This window comes from Gouania willdenowi, chromosome 21, assembly GCF_900634775.1.
Source record: "Gouania willdenowi chromosome 21, fGouWil2.1, whole genome shotgun sequence".
NCBI classification, from domain to species: Eukaryota; Metazoa; Chordata; class Actinopteri; order Blenniiformes; family Gobiesocidae; genus Gouania; species Gouania willdenowi.
In genome coordinates, this window is record NC_041064.1 from 6,985,437 (window position 1) to 7,005,878 (window position 20,442).

The 20,442-nt window shown below is 37.3% G+C and overlaps 2 protein-coding genes across 2 annotated transcripts in view; one reads left to right on the forward strand and one right to left on the reverse strand.

Annotated features, from left to right (window-relative positions):
- Window positions 1-8,284, reverse strand: part of LOC114455203 (TSC22 domain family protein 1-like) — a 31,400-nt gene extending 23,116 nt beyond the window's left edge. The window contains exon 1 of the mRNA XM_028436274.1: window positions 4,930-8,284. Coding sequence (XP_028292075.1) covers window positions 4,930-7,397 — 2,468 coding nt within the window. The 5' untranslated portion in view covers window positions 7,398-8,284. The remainder of the gene's footprint in view (window positions 1-4,929) is intronic.
- Window positions 8,285-13,772: 5,488 nt separating this feature from the next.
- Window positions 13,773-20,442, forward strand: part of LOC114455636 (general transcription factor IIF subunit 2-like) — a 54,985-nt gene continuing 48,315 nt past the window's right edge. Inside the window, exons 1-4 of the mRNA XM_028436996.1 lie at window positions 13,773-13,911; window positions 14,121-14,194; window positions 16,059-16,077; window positions 17,793-17,937. Of these exons, the coding sequence (XP_028292797.1) occupies window positions 13,855-13,911; window positions 14,121-14,194; window positions 16,059-16,077; window positions 17,793-17,937 (295 nt within the window). The 5' untranslated portion in view covers window positions 13,773-13,854. The remainder of the gene's footprint in view (window positions 13,912-14,120; window positions 14,195-16,058; window positions 16,078-17,792; window positions 17,938-20,442) is intronic.

Consider the following 20,442-nt stretch of genomic DNA (forward strand, 5'->3'; position numbering starts at 1 on the left):
GTTTAATATATATCATTTGTGCTTCATTCACAACATTGTCGTACTAGTTTTGAGTTCGACTCAATATAAAGTTTGTGTTCACTTGATAAATATTGTGCATCTCTGGACTACACATTAAACATTGATTTTCTTTTTAAAGTCTATAAAACAACACTAAGCCACCTGACAGTGTAGACAACAATGAAGGAAACAGAGGAAGAACACAAAAGGAGGATTTTGTCCTAAGAGGAACAGTCACTGGCTGTGCTATGTCTGGTTCCATCTGGTCCACTGAGCTGCAGCCTCAGTCGCCTGAACCAGCTTTTGCAGACCTGACTAAGCTGGCTCGGGTCAGCTCGGGTCACTTCCGCTGTGAGTTGTGAATTTTTTAAGGGGGGGAGGATCTCATTGATCTCCACACAATGAGCAGCAAGCACAGCACCCAGTGGCTCACTGCACTGCCAGGACTATGATCACATTGAAAACTATTCTGCTTCTTTTCAGGCATAGCTGCAGACAGAATAATGTTTTTTTTTTTAGTCCAAAAAAATATGTTATTGTTTTTGGTTGTCATTTGTATTCAATGCAATTTGTTTTTAACAAATATAGTACATTTTATTTTTATTATTTTTTGTTTGTTTTATTTAGGATGTTTAAAAATGCCTTGACAATCTAATTACAATAGTAATAAAAACTGATGAGAAATAATGGTTTATTGCATTTGAAAGGGTGTACTGCTCCTTTTCAGGCAGAGCTACAGACGGAATGCTTTTTGTTTGTTCCTTAATTGTTTTATTTTGTTTATTTTCTTTTTCCTTTTGGAATTAAAATTGGTAAAGTCTGAAATAAACATTATATTAAAAAAACAGTGGTTAATTCGGTCTAAAAAAATTCTTATCAATATCGTTTATCGTCAATTTGTTTTAGGTTGTTATTTATATTCAATGGAATTTTTTCTAACAAAGACAAAGTCAATTTTATTCAATTGATTTGTTTGTTTTATTTATTTAGGATGTTTAGAAGTACTTGACTTTCCAATAGTAATAAATACTGATGAGAAATGAGTGTATTGCATTTGAAAGGGTGTACTATTATGATATATTATTTTATTATCCTGCTCCTTTTCAAGCATAGCTACAGACAGAAGGTTGTTGTATTTTGTTGCTTCCTTAATGGTTTATTTTTTCATATCTGAAATAAAAATTACATGAAAAAACAACAAAATTATTGGTGAATTTGGTCTACAAAAATTTATTTTAAATAATGTTTATCGTCAAATTAGTTAGACAATATATCGTAAAACAAAATGTATCGACCCAGGCCTAGTGCACATTTTTACTAAACTGCAAAGTTTTAGTCAAACATTCATCATGCAAATACATTTTTCATCCTCGACTGTGATCCATCAATGTTGAATGAAGTCATCAATCAGCAGCAGCCTGGCCCACACCTCCCTTCCCTTCCACTGCAACATCCTGTTAATGTCTTGTCAGCACTGACACTGAGCAACTGACACACTCCCCTCATTAAACCATTTCTCTCTCTCTCTCTCTCTCTCTCTCTGAGACAGACACAGACAATGAGACACTAGAACTGATACAGTAAACAGATCCTGCTCTAAGAGCTCAGGTATGAGGGTGCAGTACATCCAAACATTACAAATATGTTGCCAACAAAAAGCTATAGGAACTTTACAGACACTGATGGTACACAGATTCTCCCTCTAGAGCAACTAAGCTACATGTGTATATGTCCAACTAAGGGCAAATGTAGGACCTCAGATTTTCTGTGATTGTGCAAAACAGAAATGTAAAATGTAATGACCCATTTCTTTATTTTCTCTTTCACTTCAAGTAAAATCAGGCTCCCAAAATGACATGGGCTGGGCAATATATCGAGATTCAACTAGTTTTCCATTTTGGCGACATTGAAAAATACAATATCACCAATTTATTTATTTATATATATATATATATTTGTTTTTTTTTAATATATCATTTGGTGTCAAAACACTTTTTTTTTTTTTACTTCTCAGAACAGCATAAAAAGCACAGTTAAATGCATTGTAGAGTGCTTTGTAATCCAGACCTACCCCTAAAAAAGCCACTACAGAACTCACTCACATGTGCTGTCCCTTATAGGAGAAAAAGCCAAAAGTGGCACATATTGTGCATCCGTTTGTTAATAAATGTGTCTGTGTGGCATTATGCATAATCCAATTTAGCCCATAATTGAGTTTCTGGTAAGACTTCATTTGAATTCAAATTATTCAGATTTATATCGAATATTGCCATTTTGAGATGAGTTTTGGATCAAAATTGCCCAGCCCTAAAATGACATGAAAACAAATTGCATGTTTTGAAACAATATCACTGAAATAAAAATTATTGGCCAAAACGGCAAATGAGGAAACCAAGGTATTTGAATTGGATCAAATATTTTTAGAAATATAAGAATGCATTCATAGTTGTTTATAATAAAATCACGATTAATCGATTATCTATTTTTTTCCACAACACACCCAGATTCCATTTTTTTTCTTGACAAAGTCAAAGTATAGAATACAGTTGTTTAAGATTGTTTTTGGTGTTTTAATTTGGAAAAAAAAGATTTTTTTTTTTTTGTTTAATCAGTTTTCTTCATTTCTATTATCAATTATTAGACATTTTAGGCAACCCCGTTTGAATTAACATGGGGTCGCAACCCAAAGGTTTAAAAACACTGCATTAAAGTCATCTAAACAGGGAAAGATGATGAATTGATATCAATAATATACAGAAATAAGCAAACCCCAAAACAGATTTGTAACAGAAAATCAGAGGGCCTGCAAATGTTAGCTGATAATGTGTTTTGCAAAACTTTTAAGATGATTGTTATCAATATTTCTATTTGGTTATAGCAGTCATAGTACACGTTGGCTTTGTTGATGTCGGTTATAATAAAATAATGAGTACCGATTTAAGGGGGCTGACTAAATCACTTGCTCAAAGCTGGCAGCAGATGAATAAAACAGGACTGTGATTATCTGTGATCAAAGACAATAATCCACCTGATATCACACGTGATCTATATCACTGGGAGTTAAACACCATGTGATTAACCCTAGCGCCGTGTGGTCACTTTACCTACTGAAACAAAAATATCATCTCCTCCAGATTGACAACTTTAGCTCAAGTTATTAGCTTACAGTATGTTTCTTCAGTCTACCAGGTGATGATAACTCATAAGCTGAAAATCATTTAAACCAGAATGAAAGGAGTTTGTGTAAGGAAAAATGTTCCTTGAGGTCAGGAAAAGGAGCTTAGGATTGGAAGGAGTGATTGAAATGTGAAACATTTCTTGTGACTGCGAGGTGATTAAAATTCCTATCCAGCCTCAAAATGTGAACCTCCAACTTAATAGAGGATGAACTGAAGGATTTCCAGATTGTTATTAGCATTAAGCTCTAAAAATAAAATCTATATCTGGTACAATTACTTTTTATAAAAAAAAAAAAAATACAGTGCACCTTTTTTTTTAATCCCAATAAGTAGCATCATTGATTCTTTGTGGGGTCATCTACAGTTTAAAAAAGCATTCAAGGTATTAAATGTTTTGTTCCTTCTACCAAAAAAAAAAAAAAAAAAAAAAAAAAAAAAAACTATTTTCATGTCATTAGGGCTCATATTTATTCATTTGGCCTTTGGCACATTTTAAATACTCAGGTTAATTTTCTTTAAATATAATTCCTTTTTAAAGCTTAATTTTGCACTGTAAACTGTTCACAAATTGTTTGTTCAAAAACAGTGTAATAACGGGTATGATAAATAATTGTGATTATAATCGTGATTACAATAATGATCAAAATAATCATGATTATCATTTTGGCCATAATCGTGCAGCTCTACGTGTCACTATACAATATATCCCGATACTAAACAATATAATATACATCACAATATCAATAATTACAAATGTCACCTTTAGAAGTACAAAATGGTATGAAACAATTTATTTCATTTTGTTTTTTTTAAACTTGCGAGAACATGTAAACGGTAACTAATTGTAATTCAAGTACCAAAATTAAAAAACAAGTGGTATGTTCAAACTGTCAAATTACATTATTCAAAAACTTTTAACTTTTGCTTTTATAACAAATTTGAATACTGTTAAGTTTTTTAATTTTTTAAAGAAAAAAAAGTAACCACATATATTTAAAAAAGTGCCAATACGTTTTATGAAAATGTAGTGCAATCAACTTCCAAGTTAAAATGCATTGAGGAATGAGGAAGTTTGACACCTAGTGTCTGGGCATTTACATGCTATCTATATGTTAGTGTTAGCGCAATTAAATGTTTTTTTTCTTTATAAAAACATTATTTAAAAAAATCGATTTGGAGTTTTTGGGTCGATACGATAAACGCGCTGTGAAATATTGCCATATTTTTTTTTTCTTACACTCTTAATCATTCACTACCACAATAAAACTCCTGCTTATCAGCAGTAAATTGTATAAATATGTGTATACTTTGTCCAGTAAAGTGGAAAGTAAAAGATGAAAACATTGACATTTTGGGATAAATACAAACAAGTTCACATCCAGCTGAGCTCTTTGTTGTGTCACATTAACAGCAGACAGATAAGGTTATCAGAAAAATCACCCTGTCAAATATCTGCAAAAGCAATAATGCAAAGTCAGGGACAAGTGTGTGTTCCCCACTCTGACTTCACCTTTAAATTTAACAAAAACTTACTGCTCCGACCAACAACATCAACCATGACATTACACTTGTATAATATGTAAAGTTTCACTTATTCAGACAACTTTTTTCAGGAAAATATGATCTATGAGATCAAATTTCCTGAAAAAAAGTCATTTGAATAAATGAAAACTTAACATATCATTTCAAATAAAAACAAAATGAACTTGCTGAAATGATTACAATAATAGATAAAAGAACTGTTTCTTACCTATCCTCTTCTCCATCAGTCTTGGACCCAGCTGGTGCAGTTAAGGCACTGGTGATGGTGCTGTTGCCCTCCGTTTCCTGGCTCTGGCCGATGTTGAATCCGACCTCCCCGCCGCCAAGTTTGGGAAACCCGAGCAGAGCCGACTGATGCTGAAGGAGCAGCCGCTGTGCATCCTGCAGCTGGGTGGTGGTGAACGTGGGTAGACTGGCGTAGAGGGCACTGGTCTGGGCAGCGTGAGCCAGAGACTGGCTGACAGATGACGGCTGGCTATGGGGGACACCTTGAGCGGGCATCCGACCCCCGGTACCGGTGTTGTGGGCTTGGGACTGGGCCACGTGATCAGCGCTCTGTGCAGACACTTGGCTCTGGTGGATGGAGTTGGACAGCTGCATGCACAGGCCTTGGTTTTGGACATGTGTATTAGGGAGTGACTGCGGCTTCTGCTGCTGGATGTCCAGATGGCTTGGATGACTCTGAGGCTGCTGACCGTGACCCGCTACACCCACGTGAGACACCATGCTGGAGGTCACGGCCTGATGGGGTTGGGCCTGTGTGTGGAGTTGTGGCTGAGACTGCTGAGGTCCTCCCAGCAGCTGATTGACAGAGGACACTGACCCAGCTTGGCTTGACAAATGCTGAGGGGCCAGAACAGCTGCCTGGGGGACCCCTTGCTGTGCCTGGGTAAACTCAGAGGGCCTCAAACTTGTGGCTCCTTGAGAAGACGCAGCATGAGTCAAATTTTGCTGTTGTTGGACACCCATCAACCCCTGTGAGGACACCGGGAGTTGATTAGCAACAGCCTGGGCGTAAGTGAGCTGCGGCTGTGGGACAGCTGAGGTCGGGGGTCCAATGGTGGCGTGGTGGCCCAGTGTGGGTAAAGGCTGATGAACGCTTGTAGACGCTGATGGAGTTGTGGTCTTCACTTGCTGATAGGCAATATCCTGGGTGTGCAAAACTCCGACACTCGATCCACTTGGGGGAATTCCTTGAAAGCTCTGAGGGGGAGAGGCAAAATCTTGAGCTTGCTGTCCACCCGTCTCTCCACCACCACACACGGCATCTGCTGGGTAATGATTCAGTGTAGTCACAGTGCTACTCACAGAACTCCCACTAGTGCTTTCCCTCTCCGTGATCCCAGCTTGGATCTCCGAGATAAACTGGCGAGTGCAGTTTGGCCCGGGGTCAGTTGTACTAGAAGCAGGAGTCGAAGTCTCTTTGTCGTAAAAGTCAGAGCACGTCCACCTACCCTTCTTAAAGGGCTCCGAGCTAGAATCCAGCTTCACCACCCTGAAGCGGGAGCTGGTGGTGGAAGCAGGCGCGGCAGCAGCAGATGACACAGGAGCTTTGGCTATAACTGTAACGGGGGCACTCACATGCTGGGGTGCAGAGGACCCAGCTCGCCCATGAAGTCCAGAGGGGAGCCCGGGGCCTCCAGAGGAACAGACACTAGCAGCAGTAGCGGTGGTGTTCATGGTGATGTTTTGGTGAAGCTGCATTAGGCCAACATTAGTTGAAGTCCTTCCAGTAGAAACACCACCATCAATGCTGCTCGTCATCACATTAGGAGGAAAACCACTACTGCTAGCAGCAGTAGCGCTAATGCCAATCCCTCCCTTCACAGGCACATTGGCAGAACTCACCATATTCACATTACTAACACTGCTGGTCTGGGGATTAACTATGCTAACTGTGGTGGAAGTAGCCGAGCTGTGCATTCCAGGGACAGATCCTGGGGCAACAAACTCTGGTTGAGCAAAACCACTTAGTGAGGCGGCCTGGGAAACATTCTCATAAGGGCCTCCTACACATGAAGGCATTTTCTGGGTGACAGATGTGAGCGTGGATGAGTTGGTTCCAGACACGTATGACTGTGGGTAGGCCTGGGCATTGTTAGAATGATGTTGCTGCTGCTGATGGTGGTTCACAGTCCCGTTTAGCAAAGCCCCATGTGAGGGCTGGTTGGGGGAAACGGCTCCGGGGGTTTCGGCCTCATGGAAATTATTCAGCGTCTCCTCCGATGAGCTCCGGCCTCCCCCGACGACATCATTAGCCCGGGAGAGAGACACGTCCAGGATCTCAGACGATGACAGATCCTCTGTGTGGGATTCATCCAGGTCGTCGTAGCTCTCTGTGTCCTCTGCGATACTGTTGTTAGTGCTGACGGATATTTGTGCCGGGGTCACACTCGTGATCTGGAATCCGCTCTTCTTTTTGATCAGAGGTCCAGTACCAGGCTGTGGACCTGGCTGTGGTTGCATGCTGGGGAGGGAGGATGATGAACCAGCAGGAGGTTGTTGGCACTGAATAAGCATGGAGGACTGATGATAATCATCCGTCGGGACGTGGCTGTTGGTAACCACTGGGTTAGCCGGTGTTGTTGACGGTGGCTGGCCGCTCCCGCTGCCCCTTCTGTGGTGCGCCATCTTCCTGACACCGCCAGAGTCTCCCACAGGGTCCGGATGGTGCATTTTCCAAGCGATCCGGGGGTAGCCGATCTCTGACAGTAACCAGTAAGGCTGCGGCTCGTTAACGGCGCCGTTTTGACTCAACTGCGATTAACAAGACGATTAAGAAATCAAAACGTCAACCGTGTGTTGGTAGTTTCCAAATGTCAGGCGAGGCTGAGCCACCAACGTTCAGCGCGTCTTAAGATCACTGATCAGGGCTTTGCTGTGACAGCGAGGCTAAAGATGCTAACAGCTAGCGTCAGCTGACTGTACTTTGCCGGTGGCGTCTGCGTCTTTATTAAACATTCACTAACATGTATCAAAGGCAGCTTTTTAATGATAAGAAGCACGGTGTGCACAAAAGAAGCCAGACAGCAGCTGAGTATGTGTAAACGCAGTTTTTGGATGCTAGCTGACACGAGCTAGCAGTAGCTGCCTGTCTCCATCGCCGGCTAGCTCAACACACAGCCGTTTAAAGTGCTCCACAAACACCAGAGTGAAAATAAGCCACCTGTGCTCCGCGGTCACGGAGGAGGAAGAAGTAGAAGTAGCAGCGAGCACGGACCAGTCAACAGCCGCGAACGCAGCTCGTAATCATTCCCCTCGTAGAGTCCAGTGAGGCGGTGGGTTTTGCTGTATCACTGGTGCTTTCCCGGTGGTAGCCTAGCCTGGCTCACGGTGTAGACGCCCGCACCGCTGCTGTGTGTGTGCGCGCTGTGACGGAGCTGAAGGGGAGGGCTGCTCGGTAATATGGCGACCGCGCATGGTCTCTGCTGCTAGACATAAAAGCAGTCTGGGAGAGGCGGCCACGAGCACGACGTATACACGTGACGAAGGGTCCCGGAAAATGCCGAGTGAGGGGCGCTCCCTTTAGCTCAGATCACGGCCATTGTTCAGATGTGGAGGTGATCAATATGTGGCCCAGGGGCCAACAAACAACACAAATAATTCACCTCTACAGTCTCAAAGGCATAAGTGTCAAACTTAAGGCCCGGGGGCCAAATCCGGCCCTTTAGAGCATCTACTTCGGCCCGCCGGAGAAAGTAAAAATTACAGAAAAAACATATATCATTGTGTAAATTACAAAATAATTCAGTTGTAGATATCTCAGCCCCACCAAATACACATGAATACAAATTTACTATGCTTTTTTTCTAAATCCTGCCAATTTTCACAAATTATTCTACAAAATTAAATAAAAAGTGTTCATGATATAAAGGAAATGTAAGTTAATTCAAGTTTAAGGTCACATAATGCTTGTATATTGTCGGTCTCTTATATACTTTATATGTAATGTATACCTGGAAGTGAAAACTAGGGCACATTAATGTAAAAAATTGCTCCAGTTCCTACCTAAAATCTGTGGCCCACTTGTGATCAAACTGGTCTCTATTTGGCCCCTGAACTAATTGACACCACTGCTCTAAAGCATTGGTTCCCAACCTTTTTTTATATCATGACCCCATTTTGAAAGACATCTAAATTTTTCAAAATTTAGATATTTCCACAAAATTAGAAAAAAAAAAATGGTTTCAAAATCAATATTTTTTTTGTGAAGTACTGATATTAAAAACTAGAGCACAATAATGTTAAAATTGCTCTTTTTTTCTCTTCACCTAAAATCTGACATGAACACGTTCCTTTCATCTTAAAATTGAATAATACATATTTTCATTCACCCTTTGCAGTGTACTCATGTATTCCGAAGGGGTACACATACCCCTGGTTGGGAAACATGGTCAAAATGATGGTGTTGACAACAAACAGTTGCAATGACAGCTGATGCACAATAAAAGTGATGTTGTCAGTGACTATCACAGTAGAACATGACATTTGCAATAAAAGTGATGATGATAAAAGTGACACTGATGGTTATGTTTGTTTTGATTGAGCTTCCCTTCTCTATGCAGACCAGACAGACCTTAGTTTTCACTGAACTCTCGACCCCTGAAGTAGATCCTATTGTGTCATATATGTTTAACATCTCACTATGCTTATGTGAATTTGTTTATTGACAGTCCTCCTACACAGCAGCACAATTCATATTGTTGAACTTTTCCTGCACATACAGCGATGTATACCATAAATGTTACATAACATAAAAACACTAGTTATGGGGGCTGAAGTTTACCAAACATAAAATCCATTCTCAACCTCACATGGACACCCACATAGTCGACTCGAGAACATATAGCCTTCACACGACCTTTCGGTGTTTGTTTTGATGACCATCAGGAGATGAGGGTCAAGGCACAGGAAGGAGCAAATCAGCAAATACAGAAAGGTTTGTTGAAATGGGATCGCTAACCATCAGAGCGTTGGATTTCAAAGTCAGTTTACCCACACCTTGAAAAAGTAACACTGCAGATTCCTGTGGTGTATAAGAAAAAAAAATACATCCTAATGGGAGAACAAGAAATGCTAACTGTGAGTATAAACTGCACCAATGGCTTTCACCTTTAAAAGGTGAGACATTTAAAAAAAAGATTATTTGTTGTATTTTAGTGTGGACAGAAAAGTACAGTCAGCTCAATGAATAAACCAAGGGGAACGTAATCTTAGATCAGCATGACTTAATACAGAGTGAAAGGAAACCTGAGTGCAGTCAGTGGAAATGCTCCATTTAATTATGGAGGAGAGGATCTAAGGTAGCACACACACATTAAGTGGACGGCTAAAAACAATGTTTGATTAAAAAGCTAATTTAATCAAATTGTACTGGGTGCAACATGGTTTGTTTGATACAAATGTATTATTATTACTATTATTATGGTGGAAATTGCATTTTTACATAGTAATTACAGTAGGATTCTTTTTGAATAGTATGCTGAGGTTTCATTTATTCAGACAACTGTTCTTAAGGACATGTTTTTCAACTGACAAAATCTAGTCTTCATCAGATGTGTCAGCTTTGATGTTTCATTTGAAGTAGGAACACGTCACACTTCAAAGAAAACATAAAAGCAATCAGCAGACACCTCTGATGAAGACTGGCAGTTGATCGTCGAAACATATCAGGAGATCAAAGTGGATTTCCAAAGGAATAGTTGTCTGAATTAAACTTTAACATACTGTTGCGTTATCACAGTTTTGATATTAAAAGGTCTCATAAAAATAAAAAACATGACAATTCCTATTTTATTTGAGTGTTTCTGATACTAAAAATATAATAATTATATTTTTATTAATAATAATATTGTGTTAACATTTATTAATCAATATTAATATTGTTCTTTTTAAAAAATAATAATCTTTCCCACACTTGCACACATGTACTGCCCATCAAAAGCTCAATACATTCCTATTAAAACTTACATTTTTTTTTGTTCTAAATCACCCTAACGCACACGTCTCTCTCTTTCTTATTTTTCGGCCTGGCTATTTTATTTTGTAGACTTATCAGCTCAACATGGGTTACCATGGCAACAACCACTCGGCCCACGGCCAGCACTTACTGCAGAAACTATAACAACAATGCTCTGTGTCATATTTTGTGCCAAAAGCCTTTCAGCTTCGAAAGAAGAAAAAAAATAACAACAACAAATCAAAGCAAACTTGGGAAAATATAGCTGGATGTTCATGCCAGTGAGTTTAGTATCTGAGGTGAAAAATTTATTTGTGTATAAATCACTAAAATAACATGTAATCTAGAGTTGGTTTCTTGTTTTTCTCTGAATTATGCCCAAATAAAATTAGTAAACCTATTTGAAGGTGAGGATGACCTTGAAAACAAAGCCAGACTAGGGTTGGGGTCAGTTCCAAGTTCATTAAATCCCTGATGAAAACAGGTTTCAGGATCTGTCAACCAGCAGCAGAATGACTGAGGTGTGCAGGAGTCACACACACCCCTCAACCTATGCAACAGGAAGCATTTGGACATAGAATTCATTGTGTGACCAGACACATACACACATGCACATACTTTCAACACATTCCAAAGATGCTGATAAACTGTGTCCAGTGGCTGTGACCCTCCACAGGTCCCACAGTAGATAGTACAGTATACGCCCTGATGCAGACAGAGCTTCCCCTGTAATGTGAACGTGTTGACGTGTGGTCAGCTGCTACATACCTGCTCCATAGCATGATGTGCAGAAGTACAGTTGTGCAGACAAACAATCAAATTGTGTTGCACTGCATTTTGTTTAACCCAATTTTACCCCATTCAATTTATTTCAGTTCATTATTAAAAAAAATAGTAGTTGTTGTCATATTTCATTACTTTCCCTAATTTGATGGGTACAGTTGATTTAAAAATTTAAATTATCATATGTTTTTCAGTGTGCTGAACACATATTGCACGCATTTGTGTTCCTCTGGAGTCAATCTGACCTCAAGCTGTTTTAGGTGCATGCAATTATAAATATTCTCATGAGAGCTTTCCCACACCATGGGCATGAATGTGTGTATCTGTGTGTGTATTTGTGATTTACTACTACCACAAAAACTTGATCCAAAATTTTCTTACAAGCATTTTATGCCCATATTTAATTAAATTAAATTAAATTAAATTTAATTTAATTTAATTTAATTTAATTTAATTTAATTTAATTTAATTTAATTTAATTTAATTTAATTTAATAACAATAATAATAACAATAACAACAATTGTTGTTAATAATAATTATTATTTTTCACACACTTGCAAACACTTTCTTCGCATCAAAAGCTCAATGCATTATTTTTTAAACTTACATTTTTGTTGTAAAACATCTTTACACTTATATCTCTCGCTTTCTTATTTTTTGGCCTGGCGATTTTATTTTATATATTTATCAGCTCAACATGGAGCTACAATGAATCAAAGAAAGCATTTTTTTTTTTCATCCTCCTATTATCCTTGAGGTCAATTTGACCCCATTCAATGTTTATCATTCTAAAAATAATATTTGACTTTATTTTTTTTTTGCTTCATATTTGATGGGTACAACTGATTGACAGGCCTGGGGTCAGATTGACCCCAAAGGTAAAATGAATTAGTTTAGTCATACTTGAGGATAATAGGAGGGTTATGGGTGAAGTTAATCTTACTGAGTCTGACTCATCTCCTGAGCCATGACTTTGATTTTTTCCTCTACATGCTGAGTGTGAAAACGAGCCACTGGGTGCGACAGTTCAATGACAGCATTGACTAACAGGTTTGGTCATGTGTTCACAACCCTTTTGCACTATGAGTGTAGCCTTACCCCAAGCTGTGATAGGTTCCAGCGCAGCTAGAGAAAGACAGTCTAGAAGCTCTGGTATGGGGGTGTCCTGCATGTTTTAGATGGTACCCCAGTCCACCAAGCACATCTAGAAATATTCATTTACATTTTCTGGAATTAGCATATATTGGTAAATTTTAGATATATATATATATATTTTTTAATGCATGAACTTTTAATATGTCCCTGCATTCCAAATCTGGGAACATGCAAAAAATGTTCTTAATAATAACATATAATACCCCTTAAATTAATTTGGGGACTAACTTGTATTTCTACGAGCAGCATAAATTAGAAAGAATGTAAATGTCAGATCAAACTTTAATAAACTTTATAATGTCAAAAAAAAAACCCTAAGAATGACTATATTTATACAGTGATATTAGTATTTCAGCTTTACAACTGTTGATAATATTCAGTATTGAAGTATTAATGTGGCAAAAATCATTCTAGATATTAATTTCAGAATAGTTTATTAGTAAGCCAGGCAAAAAGAAGAGTAGTATTAGCCCCAATTTTAGATAATGGTACTGTTAAAAAATAATGTGAATCCAAATTGTTAGGTACCATTTTTATTCCACCAGAGGGCAGTGCATACAAATGATCTAAAGTTGGAGAGTAGAGAACCTTCTAGAGAGAAAACAGAGCTGATCTCTAGCATGTTTCTCTGTTTCAGTCAATCATGACATTAAAATCAAAACTACACCATGAGTGGCACAAAGGAATGTTGTTTTTTCATAACTTATTCATTGATGGTTATTGTGTAGTGGGTTTCCCTTGCTAATGATATTTTATATTAAGTCTGGCCTTGACCTTTACATCACGGGCCATATCCGTCCATTTGGAGCACCTAATTTGGAAAACATGAATCATTGTGGAAATGAAACTCAACAATATTTGCAGGGGCTCACAGTTTTCCCAGTGCTTATACAGATTAAATCTCTATATAGTTCAGTTTCAGATGTCTTTAAAACTGCAATCTAACCTAAGTAATGTGTTATATATTTTACAGTCCTATATCTGTATATCTTAAAATTAGGGCATAATGTTTTTGGTAATGTGTACTGTGCTTAAAAAAGTATTTTTGTACTAACATATAAGATAAAACCGGAAGTAGTGACGCCTAAAGTAAAATGAATTCACATCTCATGTAACGTACGGTTTTACTTTGAAAGTCTGGTGCAGGAAGTTAATTAGTAGCACCTTTTTTTCTTCGTTATTTGCTTTTTAAACAAACATTTATTCGCTCTGTTGGAGTCGCACTGCGTGAAACGATGTCGGAGGTGAATCTTAATGGTGTCAAACAAAATAAAGGCGTGTGGCTCGTCAAGGTTTGTGTTTAAAAGACTAAAACTAATGAAAATATCCCACAATGTGCAGGAATGCTTTTAACAGGTGCTTGATTTGTTTAATTAGACGTTTGCTCAGCCTGAGCCAAATTACCTTAAAATCATTTACTTTGCACAAAACCTGCTTTTGTCAGTTGAATATCAATATCTCAGCAAGTGCATTTTGTTTGCCTTTTATTTTAAAATTTCAGATTCCAAAGTATTTGTCTCAACAATGGGAGAAAGCCACAGAAAAAGGAGAAGTTGGCACGATTACCATTGGAAAGTAAGTAATTTTAATTAGAAATGGCTTATGTTGATGAGGTTAAAGATTCCTTTTTGTATTAAATGGATATTGTTGGGTTTGATGTTGATAAATACTTAAATAGATAAATAAAATGGGTCTAAGTTAGGTTTTTTTTTTAAGATTCTGTACATTAGATCATTAGGTTTCATATCTGGCCAAATTATTTGGGTCCAAATTTTATGCAAATTGATTAATATTTAGAGGTCGCATAATGAAATTGAAAATTGCTCCATACAATAACAGTAAATAAAGCCAAATTAAAAAGGCATATTGGAATAATTTATAAAAAAAAAAATTACTTTGGATTTTCCTAACTTTAATTTGCCAAAATGTAATATATGTATAATGTGTGTGCAATTAATTAGTCAATTTCCAGGAAACTTTGAGCAGCTTGTGCAACCTCTAAAACATCTCCTTTTTCATCCAAATGTCTTCTTCCAGACACCAAAACTTAATGCAGGGTTCTAATCGAGGTTATCTGAAACTTTATTATTTTTTATTTTTTGTTTACCGTGCTTTGATGGACCACCCTAAATAATGTCTCTACTCCCATTGTGTGGCTTTTTAGGCCTTGTTTACACTGTGTATCAACATTTAACGCAAGAAGGTTGAAAAATCCAGAAGATTTTGTTCTATACCTCTCAGCTTGAAAAAGTAAAAAAAAAAACATTGAATATTTGTAGTAGGTTGTGGTTTTAATGGGGCCTTTTGTTCTCTTAAGTGTTACTGTATGGATGTGTCAAAGAGTTGTTTTGTTTTTTGGAGCAGCCGTAGTGATTTTTAAACCATTAAAAAGAAACATTTCTGTTTCCACGACGTATAAGAGAAAACTTTGTTCTCTTTCACGTCAGTGCATCTTGCGTCTGTTCTTGACACACCTTCTAGAACAGGGGTGTCAAACTCGTTAAGCCCTAAATATGGACCCGTTCAATCACAAGTGGGCTGCAGGTTTTAGGCGGGAAAACCAAGAAATTCCACATTAATGTGCCCTAGTTTGCACTTCCAGTTATAAATTAGACAAAGTATGGTAGGAAGCATCAACAATATCTAAGCAATAAGTGACAGATACTTAAATGTCCTTTGATTTATGATTTTTTTTTTTTTTTTTTTTTAATCAATTTTTATTTAATTTGGGGAGATCTTGTTGAATAATTTGATAAGTCATTTTCACTTTCTCCAGCGGGCCGAATTGGATGTTCTGAAGGGCTGGATTTGGCCCCCGGGCCTTGAGGTTGGCACACGTGTTCAAGCAGAACGTTGTTTTGCAGGGATTTGTGAGACTTCTGAAATTTGAAGTTGAATGTTTGTGGTGTTGTTATTGACACTGGCTCATCCTTTAACTTTATCTTTTTTTTTTTTTACCAGAAAAATGCTGAACTTGGATGGTATTAGAGTGATTGTATTAGCTGTGTTGGTGTATGTGCTATTTTGTGCCTGATAGTGACAGTGGCGTTGATTATAATAGCAGATGTCCTAAAAATATGGAAAATTGCGACGACTTTGATGCGTCACAAATGGCGACGATCACCAGTTGAAATGATAAACCAAACATTTAAATCATAATTTTCATATCAGATGTCAACAAAAATTTAGCGTTGAAATAGTCGCATGAAGAGGATCATCAATGCAAACCCAATTCCATGAAGCTCTTCCACTGTTCTGAAACTAATTCCTTGTCCACATCTAGTTTAGGTGTCTTTTGGCAAGGTTACAATACTTGAATCAAGTCAATAGGAGGGGTGTCCCAGTACTTTTAACCATCAATACTTGTATTAACTTATTTCAGATCTTTCTACACAAGTTAGTTTTATTTCACTTCAACTTTTTTATCATTTTTTCACAGGAAACAAGGGAAAACAGAGGTAAGCGACTCACTGTTTTACTGTCTGCTGTCGTATTAGTTTATTGTCTTGCTAGTTTTAAGGTTTAGAGGTAATTATTTTTCTTAATGAAGTTATTCGTATTTTCCATATACCAGTACATACAATTAAGTAAAATACCTGATCATATAATAAAAGAGATCTATGAGAAATCTGTGATCACATCTTATATCCCATCTGGACATTTCTATCTTACCTTTGCAGATACAACTGTCACATGGTGGTCAGATGTTTGTTCATAGCATGCTTAGTCAAAGGTTTACATGCAAAATACAACTATATTGAGTTCTTAAATACCATTTGTGGTGCTCCTGAACACATCATCAGTGATGTAACCTGGGAAGTATAGTAAAAGTATAATACAGTGTACATGCATCACCTTTATGTATTTATGTTTAAAGCAATACACAACCCGTCCCATGAATGCACTTTAGATTATAGGTAAAATGGTGAATAATAAAACTTTGATACTATGTTGTGTCAGAAATATCTTCGGAGTCATTTGTATCAACTTTTAGCTTCAAACTTGCATAATATCCTTTCATACGTGGGCATTGGATCTTGGAGATATCAGCATTTGCATATCACGTTCTCGTCACAACAGGATTACTCTTTGTATACTGTGTCTACTCTGAATTAGCATTTCAACCTGACGTTTTATCGCTTAGTTACGTGTCATCCATTTCCTTGGACGTTATAACGTTACTCCTAAGAAGAGCAGGAACGTTACGGTGGATGGATTTTGACGTTGCAATAGGCAAGAAAGGAGAAATGGAACTTTAAAAATGCGGGTGGGGTACACCATTTGGATGCCACTATCAGCCAGCTAACTACAGATCCACACATGCATTCCAGCTGAACAAGAAAAAGACTCCTAAAAATGGGGAAGTCTGTTACCATGGCAACCATAGGATGCCTGAATGGAGAATTTCCTTGAGTAATCACGACACAGTTTTATATTGACCTCCATAAGCGTGCGTTTAAAGTGCTTTTTGAAATTGCTTTTGCAATTTCTGAATCACTTCTCATTCCTACTTATAAGGGATTAGTCTTTGAGTTGAGCTTTCTGTCATTTGGGTGGAGTATCCCTTTAAATCCGTAAGTGTACACATGCACTATGTTAAGGTTTCATTTATTCAGACAACTTTTTTCAGGAAAGTTACTTTGAAATTTACTTTGATCTCCTGACATTTTTTGACTCATGACACATGAAAGCGATTAGAAGATGCCTCTGAGGATGACTGACAGTTGACAGAAGATCAAAGTAAATTTCTTGAAAAAAGTTGTCTAAATAAATGAAACCATAAATTTATTTTAAAAAAGAAGACAAAATGAACTTGCTGGAATTACTGTATGTACTGATGCTAGTAATCCATGTTTGTTTCAATTTAGAAAGATGTTTTTTTTTTCAGCCTAAACTTACAGGCCCAACATCCTTCTGCATGCTGTTTACTTGCTGTTGCATCAAATTTTATCACAATGAAAGTATCACACTTAGTTTCCCATCTTGCTCTTTGTTCCTCTTCCTTTGTCTTTGTTGAAACCTTCCCCTCTTTGCTGTCACCCTTCTCTCTGTCTCTCTCTCTCTAAGCCAACTTGTACTTGTATCATGTTTTTCACCTTTTCCTGATGAATCAAAAGTGGAGGTTAGTGATGTGGATCGTCAGCCTTGCTGTGACTCAGCTTCTGTTTCTCAGGTACGGTTCAGTCTGAGCGAGGAGCTAACAGCTCGAGGTGCCACGGGGGAGAGCGATGCATCACTGCAGGTTCCACGACATCATCCCCTCACCATGCACACAGTGAAAGGACAGACCATGGCCGTCTTCAGCCAGACTGAGTCAGGTCAGTCTGCAGCCTGGAACCTGTCTCTAAGTATAAGTCAAAAACAGTTTTATGTTTACAATGTTTCGTACCTAAAAACCAGAGGTGTAAAGATTACAGTGCAAGTAAGTCATAGATAAAATACTCAAGTACAACTAAAAAGTAGCTCAATTAAATAGTACTCAAAGTAAAAGTTATTAGTTACTTTCACCCCTCACGTTTATTTTTGGTAATAAATCTTGCCAAGGGTTCCCTTGCAGACAGTAAACATCTCATGTATAAACTTGAAAAAGAAGAGACCAATTCTTGCACAATTGGAACTTACTGTAATTTATTTTCCACAAAGGTATCTGTATAAAATAAACAGTTTGTCAAAATGTTCAATTCTTTTAAAACTAAAATAACACCACTGAATTCAATTAAAAACCATAAAATTATCAAGTATAGCTACATTTATGAACTCTAAAACTGATCAAATAACTTCCATTCAATGCTGTTTTGGCGACATGCGTTACGTTTAATCTGATTGGTTGGCTATGATGTGAAGCATTTGACTGTTGTCCAGTCATTTAACTTTTTTGTTGTTTTACAAAGTTTGTTGATCATTTTAAAACAAAAAGTAATAATTTACTCAGTAACGGTTGGGTGAAGAAATATAACAAATTTCTTTACTTCTTTTAAAACATACTTAAGCACAAGTAAATTTACTGATTTAGAAATATATATATATATATATACTCAAAGTACCCATAAAAGCAGTACTTGTAGCCCATTACTTTAAAACTATAGTCGAGTGAAAGACTAAATACAAGAAATTATTTGAAAAACATTGCGTAATTACATTATAGACATAAATTCAGGTTGAAAGATGCTTATAGTGCTGTAGTAAAATCACTAATTTAGGTGTAAGCTGCATATTCTGAATTTCCTACACCTGCGGGTTTACTTTGCTACTTTACTGATTAATAACACACTGAGTGACTGGTTTAGGAATCCTTATCTCCTCAACATTCCCTTTGTTTACCTGCTCTGATGGTGTTGGGCTGCTGTATATCGATATACTGTACACTCACCGACTGCACTGTAAAATTAATGAGACTGCTCAGAGTGGCTTCTGATTCGTGGAGGTTGATCGCTGCCAGGCGCACTGTGTCATACTGCTTTCTATGCCCGAGGGAATTGTGGGGATTTGCATTAGAACAAGACTTTAAAAATAGCTGCAACTGTAGGTTTGGGCGACTAAAAGTGTTGAATCTATTACCGTACAATGAATGCATTTAAATCCTTATCTTAAGTCGCATTTCTTAGTTATTACAGTGCATTGAAATGTATAAACTTCAATCATTAGAAATGAAAAGTAAATAGAATAAACACATTGTATTGTTCATTTTTACTTTACAACCATTTTTAGAGGTAAAAGTAAAGCAGATGGTGTATGAAAGTGGAAAATATCACCAGTGGCAGCGTTCCTTGCAGGGTGCCAGTGCCTGTTTAATTTTTAAACCATGACTTCTTTTGATGCATATACAGTGTGTGCATCAGAATAGAGCTGTGCATGTTTCAGATGAAGTCCATTCTACCAGAAAATGACCTGAAAAATCAAGTAAACTTAGAATATATATCCTAAAATCCATATGTAACCCTTTAAATTGGCGAACAAGCATTTATTTAAACACTTTTGTATTAAAGTGATGCCAATTTAAGCCCAATCTGAATATTTCTTAGTCTTTAAACTCATAGAATAAATAAATTATGGTACATCTCTGATGTCATTATCCTCTCACTGAACAACAAGACATCAATCACAGGCCAAAGATCACATCGATTGAGAGAAATGAGAGTCACCCTCTCGGAAAAGGGGAAAACATTCAGATAATTGTCCCATTAAGCACCTGAGCAGCAGCACGCTGTGAGCACGCCTCTATCAGAGCATCACTGTTTACTGCAGAGGAGGAACCATGTGATGCAAAAGAAATACGATGGTTCATTCATTCATGCTTCAAGCCTGTGTGAGATAAAGGTGGAATCAACACAGTTCAGTTAGAAAATATATTTATGTATGGCAAATGTAAATACACACATTTACAAAAATGGATTCAATGTATAGTTGCTTCATTCTTCATGTATTATATTCTATTTTGTCTGATCTGGTTGGAATCTGACTCGTGTACCTCATAATTACTTTGTAACATTGATGGAGAATTACTGGTAGTTGCTATGGTTACAGTAAAAAGCTGTTGTGTTTAAGTCAAGGAGACACATTTTCTGTCTTATAAAAATTCATACAGTTTTAGAGAATTTATTTTCCATTTACTTCATTGTTGTCTTTCAGTTTTAAATTTTCCAAAATTTTGTTCCAGGGCATAGCCATTTCTGTGATTTTCCGTTTAAAAGTCTGCTTGAGTCGCTCAACAATTTTGTAGTGTGACATATAAGAAGTCTGTTTCTTTACGTCTTCCAAAAACACTTGCTACACCCTGAGGGAATATGGCGTAAAAATGCACGATATACTTCTAAAACACGCAT